This window comes from Peromyscus californicus, unplaced genomic scaffold, assembly GCF_007827085.1.
Source record: "Peromyscus californicus insignis strain IS unplaced genomic scaffold, ASM782708v3 Scaffold_4__1_contigs__length_199733344, whole genome shotgun sequence".
Lineage (NCBI taxonomy): Eukaryota > Metazoa > Chordata > Mammalia > Rodentia > Cricetidae > Peromyscus > Peromyscus californicus.
Genome location: NW_026294562.1, coordinates 83,833,730 through 83,842,916, shown reverse-complemented (window position 1 = coordinate 83,842,916; position 9,187 = coordinate 83,833,730). Strand labels below are relative to the sequence as shown.

Here is a 9,187-nt window from a genome sequence, read left to right as displayed (position 1 = left end):
TTGTGGGGTCATTGGCAAGAGGCCTGGATCCAAGCTGTGACACTGAGTGAGCGAGTGTCGCAGACAGAACAGGAAAAAGAGACCCTTGGTGGAAGCCAAACAAATAAGATGAAAGGCAGTGAAACAGAGTCTAGAGCCTCTGCAACTCCATTCTCTTCCCCTAGTTAGAGAAAAAGCTTGCTGTCAATCATGGGAATAAACCCCATTTTGATCCCTTGGGTTAATGAGCCAGTCCAGGTGAACCCCCTCCACAGACTCAAAGACTGTGCTGCACATAAACTTGACTAGGAGGCGTAGCATTGACCCAGAGTTATGCACCATTAATGATTAGCTGAGCCCTCAGAGGCTACTTGGTTTTGATCTGGGAACTGTCCGCTTCAGTGCTGTTTTCTTCTCCAGGGCTACAGGAGCTCTGGAACTACCTCCTAAGAGGGAAGTAGACCAAGCTACCTCCAGAGAGAGTTCCAGAAGAGGCTTGGCAGGTGAGTGTTTATGCAAGATACAGAAGGGGTGGGGGCATGCATCATAATGACCCTCACCAGTCCTAAGGAGTAATAGCTGGCAAGGAGAGTGAAAACTCCCCAATGGAAGTCTTCTTAAAACTCCTAGGAACCACAAAGGAAATGTCGCAGGGTCTTACTGGAGGGGACAACATTGGATAGAGGAAAGAGGCCTTCAGCCAATTAAAAGTGGCGGACTTAGAGAGCTGGGCAGGGGTGTAGACAGAAGCTGTGAGTAACTGGAGTTGAAGGAGTATATGCTTATTTGAAGAGGTGAGGCCAGAAGATAAGGAGGAGGCAGCCACCGAAAGGGAGAGAGCAGCAACCATGAAGGCACTAGGTATTGCTGGCCAGGCCTGGGAAGGAAATTCTCACCTCTTCTTTGAAGAAAGCAGGAGAGAACATGTAAGTGCCACAGACGAGCATTCTAATGGCCTCTGCCTAGACCAAGGGGCTGGGAATCCAGCCAAGAGGATAGATTGTTGGCTGGATTATCTGACTCAAAGGTCACTAGGCTTAAAATTCTGCAGTCTCATCCAAGAGCACATGACAGAATTCAAAGACCAGTGTATATAGCCTTGGAACACCTTTCCCTGGAGCTAATAAAGCTGAAAGTAGTAATAACAAGGCTATAATTCTGTAAGTTGCTGTTTACATTAGATCCTGCACTTTACATGCACAGTTTTTCAGATATGCCACTCCAAACTAACTCCAATGAACAAGTGTATTAGTCAACAGTTGATGCATTACAAGTATCCCAAGCATTTCATAGCTTTCAAACATACACATATTCCCTTCTAAATACAGATCTAGGATGTGCCCACAAAACTTAGTTGAGAAATAACTGAAGGTTGGAAGTGGCCACACTGGGCTTAGCTTAGTTCCTTATGTCATCATTCTAGGACCCAGGAAGAAGGTTGGTGCTCATCTGAGGCACATGTAGTTCTCATGGAAAGCCCCAGAAATGGTGGTAGGGAGATGGCAGAGTGGGTAAGAATATATACAGCAATATCATGAGAACATGAGTTCAGAAGCCCAGCATATATGTAAAAAATTGTGTGTGTCTGTGTGAGCCTGGTGCTGGGGGAGGTGGGTAGAGATAAAAGATCACTGGGGCTCTCTGGCCAGCAAGCCTACCCGAGAAATGACAGGTTCTAGAGCCACTTAGATGCCCTGTCACAGGGGAATAAGACATAGAGAAAGTTACTCAGTGTCATCCTCTGGCCTCTGCATGCACTCACAGGCATGATCATGTGCACACCTGTGCATGCATATTCATACAGTGCTCAAGCACACACACACACACACACACACACACACACACACACACACACACACACACACACACACACACAGTAGGGGTAGAAATGCAAATCTGACCAACCCTTACTCACCCTATTAACCAGAGCATATCTCCCTAGCCAGTCAAAGTCAACAAGAGAGGAATATGGGTTCTCCCTCTACACTGCACTGAGAAGTCACGTGGCAATGAGTAGAGTGATATAATTCTACTACAGGAAGAAAACAGATTAATGGGAGCCACAAAACAATTCACCACTCACACTTTAAGCTAAAATGGTATGTCACCTGGGATTAGAAATCCACAGAACTGCTGCAGGAGCTGGAGGGGGGGCTTTAGAAGAATTGCACACAGAAGGAGACTGAACCAGGGACTCAGTGTCAATTAAATCCGCTCACAAATGCACCCAATCGACCCCAGCGGATGGGAACAACTCTCTTCACTAGCTGATGGTGAGTATCACAATCTAGTAGGAAAGAGCTCACCTACATCACCTCCTTTCTTCACAGCTCTGATCATGCATTGGCTGTGGAAAATTCCAAGATATTATGCCCTCTGGGGTACTGAAATGTTCAGCCATACATTCCATATTAATATCAAGAAACAAATGTCCATACAGTGGGGCCACCAGGAAGTACCTGCCAAGTCCAACTTCGCTAGTGATGTGATAGATCACTGGGCCAACATGGAGAAGGTAACTGGAGAGAGAACAGCACAGTTTGATTGACTTCATTCATTTATCAATTCATTTGGTTGAGATTTACAGGATGCTTGCTATGTCTCAGACACTATAAGGAGCTGTGAACAGGATGTTCATCTTCCTTGAAGTAGTATAGGGTGACTGGGGAGAAAGAAAGGCAGAAGAGCTCTGGGATTCTGTCAGAGAAGCATTGTATGCGGTTGTCAGTGGTAACTGCAGAGACTCACAGCTGGTCAATGTTCTTAGAATTAGTGATTGTCGAATGCTCCATAAATAAATAGGACATTTCTACCACCCCCTCAGAGGTTCGGGGAATATTATGGGAGAAGGGACAGAAAGAACATAAGAGGTGGGGTGTGGAATATAATTTCTGGGTATGAGATGGCCGTTGCACTCTTGAACTCACAGTAACTAGTAATTAATTTACCTGTACTAGATTTCATGGAGTAGGGAGGAGCTCAAGGGGTCCCACCTCTCCCAGAGGATTTATATGCAGTTAAAGGTTAATGAGGGACCAAGAGACATTTTGTTTAGCAGTTTAGCTACTAGTTATGTGCCCATGCTCCTAGAACAAACATTTCCCCATGCTCTTTGAAGTAATCCTAATAAAACGTACTGGGACACGGACACACACACACACACACACACACACACACACACACACACACACACCATAAAAGTCAAAGAAGAACCAGTTAGGAGGAAGAGAGATATCAAGAGGAGTAGGAAGGGATGGGAGGAGGCAGAAGAAGATGATAGGAGGGTGGAGATGATTGAAATGCATGTGCACATGTATGGAAATGTTGTAATAAAACTTATGATTGTGTATAATAATACATGCTCCTACAAATATTTTTAAAAAGAAGATCAGAGGCACATGGGACACTGTAGTGAACCTAGTGAACCCCAAACACACTCTCTATTGTGACTTCCAGCATGAACTAAAGAGCAGTGGGCTGGGGCATGGGTGAACTTGTTGCAGACTGAGCATGTAGTGCCCACTAGGCTCAGTGTAAACACTTGGTCTCCAGCTGGTGATGACGGCTTGGGGAGTGATGGAGGCTTTAAATGGTGAGACTAGAGGAAATAGGTCACTGGGAACATAACTCTGAGGTCTCTGCTTCTCTCTTTGCTTCCTATCTGTCACAAAGTGAGTAGCCTCAGTCAGACACTCCTCCTGTCCAGATGCCCTGCCTCACAGGCTCAGAGTCAATGGATCCAAGGAATATTTATTGAAGCCTCTGAACCCAGGAGCTAAGAGAAATATTAAGGTGTTTATCACAGTGATGGCCAGTCTGATTAACACAGATCATAGGAAGAAATCAACAACAACCAGTTTCTCAGAAAGCTAGGCCACGTGTCTCTGCCACCAAAGAGTGCAAGCAGGATATCCACTCAGCAGAGTATAAAAGGGCTTCGGCATAAGAGATGGAGAGGAGGTGGAGACTTCCAAGTTTCTTGTCCATCTCTGAGTTTATTTGCTACCAGCCCACCACTGCCTTCACCTAAAATACATTTCTAGAGAACGGACCAGATCATCTAGGCTAAGGCAAGAGAAAGGCTGGATTTGACCAGCAGGGGCATCAAACAGGACTATCTAAAGGGAGCTGTGACAATGGTGCAGTTCTGAGGTCCTGGCACTGTGACACAACCTTAACATGGAGATTGCAGCATTCTGTGTTGAAGATGGAACAAGGTGCAAGGCTGTTGTGGGAATCTTCTTGGGAGACTACAGCAGTAAATAGTTCGTCCCAGACAGACAGTGCAATGACAGACCAAAGAGCTGATAAGATCTAAGTCAAGATTGATGAAACAATGAGCATGTTATGAGGGTTATTTACAGCATGTGGGTAAGGAGCTGCAGGAGCATGAGTAACTTGAGCAACTTTCAGGCAACTGCAGCACTAGCAACTGTTTATTGCCTATATAACAACCTGGACTGGCTTCTAGAAGATTCACATACCTTGTGCATCTTGTGGGCTTGGACTTCATTCTTAAATGCCATATTCTGTAGATCTCTGAAGTGTTTGAAGATGACCCGTTTATCTCAAATATATTTCTATTTGACTTTGAAAACATATCTAACCTGACAAGTTCCATTGTAATAGGTGACTAAATACTAACCTGCATTTCTTTATGTCCTAATTAGTTGTTAATAATAGCTTTCAAGTACTAGCAATTTGCATTACATTGTTAAATGAGCTGTATAGGCACAATACCTTGAACAGGATTAGAAATATATGTACAGTATTTCCTAACAAAATTAATCTCAAATTTGTATCAATATACAAAAATTCAATTCAATATAAAATATTTAAAATTAGTAGTTGCTTTCTAAAAGAAGATTCAATAATCTACCTTTTTATCATATCCATATTCTACCTTTTATCTTATATCTATATCCTCTTTTTTTCTTTGTTTTCAAACAAGAATCCTAAATCTACTCTCCGTTGTTTAACCTTTTTCTCTTTTTTTTTTTTTTGGCCATTATCAATTAACAACTTGTAACCAATCATCCAAAACAATGACAATTATCCATAACCCATTGAATGAACGAAAACCACCCACCTCACCCCTTGGGAATGTGGGCATCTTGTTTTTAAAATTACTTCCTGCTGTCTGAGGGCAATGACATCTTTAGAGGATCCTGAAAAGAAAAGTTTGAGTTAATTGTCAAGTCCTGGGAGAGGTAGCTGTATCAATTGTTGTCCAGTCTCTGCATAATGGGAAAATGCAGGGCTTGTCTCAAGTCCTGGCTAGAGCAGTCTCTGAGGCTGGATCATCTCAGCTAGTCACCTTGAAATTGTCCTGAGCAGTTTATAGTCCAAAGCCCATCTTTGAGTGGTGTTTGTCAGCTTAGTGGTATTATCATTGTCCTGATGGAATCATCATCGTTGTGGAGCCCCATCACCTTTTTGGAGACTTAAAAGTCACTGTTAGGCATGGTCATGGTTCACTGCAGAAAACTGATACTCAAACCCAAAATCATGTACAGGAAGCTTGATGAAGCCCTTTTTCTAGAATTAGTTAGTACTCTATATAACCGTTAATATCATGACAAAATTTTAATATATATATATATTAATCTTATAAATTTTGACATAAATTTCATGCCTTAAGAAAAGTTTTAAAGAGTCAAAATAAAACCAAAGAATTATGTGATTAGTGGTGATAGAAGAGTCCCTTAATTTTGGTTTTCCTTCTGTCCCTTATCAGGTGGCTCTTCTGACATGATACAGAGATTTTGCATTTTCTTTTACCAAGCTTGGGTTGGTAGAGAAGGAGAGAGCCATGCTCCAACTCCAAAGCCAGCCTTAATTTTTAATTGAATTGGTACTACATAAAGACCATTTGTATTATGTGTCTGTAGATAACAGTAGAAACAAACATTTAGAAAGACTTATGAAAATTTATCCTGTTAGATATGTGATATATCAATAGGCCAATTTACTCTTTCTCTTGAGACTTTTTTTTTCTGGATGTTTGTCCTTTTTCTTCAGATATCTCATTTATCCAGTGTTCTTCAGATTCCTTAATCTTCATTCTCCTGAAAGAAAAAAACAAAACCGTTCCCCAACCCTAACTTTGGGTAGGTTCCAAATCTACTAATCTTTATCAATTCTGACTTATGGTTTCTCCTTAAATTTTTGTTCCCTTTTCTGTAGCTGTTCTATCACCCTGAGCAGTATGGTTTTTTTACAACAGGCATTAGGTTCTTTAATTGCTTTGGGAAGGAGTATCTTCTATGACAGCAGGAAAGGACTGAACCAAATTTATCATGGGGGCCTGCAAGAGGTCCATCAGGGAGTTTCCCACGAGCAAAGGCAAAGGATTACCTTGTCTGTCCCTTGCAGATCTATGTTCATTAGTCCAATGCCTGCCTTTGCCATACCTTCTGCATAATCCAGAAGGGAGGGGCATTCTGTTGGGATATTCCTTGAAAAAACATTGTTTCTAGGAATGCCCTGTTTACAGTCTTTTTTTAGGTGACCTTGTTTACCACATTTGAAACATCTGACATTACTATTTTTCTTTAAACCTCTGGAAAATCACCTCTCCTAGCCAAGTATCATCATGGTTATGAGATTCAGTATTGACTATATCTCAGATCCATTCCTCCAAGGGTGCTGATTTTGCCTTTAACAGCCTAATTACGCTTTTGCATTGTGCATTAGCATTTTCAAAAGCCAGAAATTCAATTATTATCTGTCTAGCTTCTGAATTTGGTGTCATTCTACTTACCGCTGAAGTCAATCTTTGTAAGAAATCAGTGAAAATTTCTTCTGGGCTCTCATAACTTTTGTAAATGACTCAATTTTCTTTCCTACTTCTTCAATTCTGTCCTAAGCATTCAAGGCTGCCATTCAGCATAAAGTCAGAGTGTGGTCATCATATAGAGATTACCTTTATACATTAACATAATCTCCCTCTCCAAAAAGTTAGTCTTGGGATATTTCCATACCTCTAGCCCACTTCATTGTTCAATGGTCTTAGCCTCATCCTTCCACAGGTTCTCCAATGTAACTGAGGACCAGCTTCTAAGATAGCTGTAACCAAATATCTCTAGTCTTGAGGGATAGTTTTATTACAAGTTGACCATGAGTTTAACATCTGCTTCACAAGTGGGGAATGCATACCATATGACACTATAGCTTCTTTGAATCTCCTCAAATCTATCATTTGCATAAGAGTCCAGTCAGCTCTTACATAGCCTTGAGCATTTGGCAGGTCCTGTAAGGTTACTGGATAGATTAAGCTTGACTGCTTGAAAGCCTTAGGCTTTTTCTCTGTAACCATATAATGCAATGCTGAGATTGGTTCACCTTTAAATTCTTCTGTCTGGGTCTCAATATCTCTATGATCTGTTTTAACAAGTTTTTCTAAAACTTTAATTTTGGCAGTCTTATTAACCAACTTTTTTAATGATAAAACAAAAATGATCAAACAAATAATATTGTAATTGACATTACATCTATCCCATCAACATTAATTATCCTCTCATTTAATTGTTCCATTTTCAGACTGTTTAATGCATAGTCAAACAGAGACTAAATGCCTTCCATTGTAAAAATGTTTCCCATTTTTAATGTGGGAAAAAACTTTCTTTTAACTAATCCCAATTGACTCACAATTCTGCTGACAGTGATGGTTCAGATGACATTGTGGCAGCAGCCCAAGGAGGGATCCCAGAGAAAGCCATGACCCACTGGGAGAGGGAAGAAGCCAAACAGCCAGCAGTCTGCAAGGGGGAACATGCAAAAGCAGCTAATCCTGGCATGTTTGGAGCCTGAGCCTGGGGAATTTGCTGCAGAGAGGCTGCAACAAAAACTCAGCCAGCAGGTTAGGGACTCCAGCCTACATGGGGTGGAGACTCCAACTGCTTGCAGCTCACAAGCAAGTGGCTTTTTCATGAATTTGTGCTCCATAAGTTGGACGCTGGACATTGTTCAAATCTAGATGGTATTTTAATAAAAAACACAGAGCCAGATATCAGGGTGAAAGATGAAAGATCAGAGAAGCAGAACAGCCAGCCACTAGCTCTTACCTCTATGAAATCCTCAGCCTCAAGAGAGTGAGTTTCTGTTTCCTCACGCCTTATATACCTTTCTCTGCCCTGCCATATTACTTCCTGGGATTAGAGGTGTGTGTTTTTCCCAAGCAAAGGCATGAGATCTCAAGTGCTGGAATTAAAGATGTGTGCCACCACTGCCTGACCTCTATGTCTAATCTAGTGGCTGGCTCTGTCCTCTGATCCTCAGGCAAGTTTATTAGGGTACACAATATATCACCACACTTCATTGTTTTATTGGTTTCTTGAGCCCCTGAGCCTCACCTGTCCATCCACAAGAGACTGTTTCAACACAGAGAAAGGAACTGTGTGACAAGAGTGATGATTAACAACAACAAAAAGTATCCTTTTTCTATGCATGTACTAATATATACACATATGTACATGTTTATATGTGTTAGTGCAAATTGAGGCCAGAGGTCAACCTCAGGTGCCCTTCTTCAGTTCCACCACTTTGGTTTTTGAGACAGGGTGTGGTGATACTTTGTTTGTGATCTAACAAATAAAGCTTGCCTGAAAATTAGAGGGCAGAGCTAGCAACTAGTTATCCATAGAGGCCAGGCAGTAGTGGCACACACCTTTGATCCCAGAACTTGAGATCTCACTCTCTTAACCTCAGCACTAGGGAAGTGGAGGCAGGAAGTGATATGGCTGGGTGGAGAGAGGAGTATAAGATGGGAAGAGACAGGAGCTCAGCCCCCTTTTGGTCTGAGGATTCACTAGAGGTAAGAAGTGACTGTGGCCTGCTCCTTTGTCTCTCTGATCTTTCAGTATTTACCCCTATATCTGACTCCAGGTTTTTATTATTAAGACCAATTAGGATTTGCACTACACCTGGTGTTCAACTTCTGGGGCACAAGTTCACCAAAGTCACTTGCCTGTGACTTTGCAGCTACCAGCACAGGCCAGAGCTGCATGTGGCCAGAGTCACTACACTACCAGTTAGGTTTTCCTTTCTTTTGGGATGTTTTTGTTGTAGCTTCTCTGCAGCAAACTCCACACACAGGAATTTGGGCTCCAAATGCCACAGGAGTTAGCCACTTTCACGCATACCCCCATGCAGACATCTGGCTCTTTGGCTTCTTTTCTCTTGGCAGGTTGGGGGCTTTCACTGGACT

General features: G+C 42.0%; 1 protein-coding gene across 1 annotated transcript in view; it reads left to right on the top strand.

Moving 5' to 3' along the window:
- The first annotated feature begins 2,317 nt into the window (after nt 1-2,317).
- The window catches only part of LOC128094252 (acyl-coenzyme A synthetase ACSM2, mitochondrial), a 31,591-nt gene continuing 24,721 nt past the window's right edge, over nt 2,318-9,187 (top strand). The window contains exon 1 of the mRNA XM_052712481.1: nt 2,318-2,494. Coding sequence (XP_052568441.1) covers nt 2,318-2,494 — 177 coding nt within the window. The remainder of the gene's footprint in view (nt 2,495-9,187) is intronic.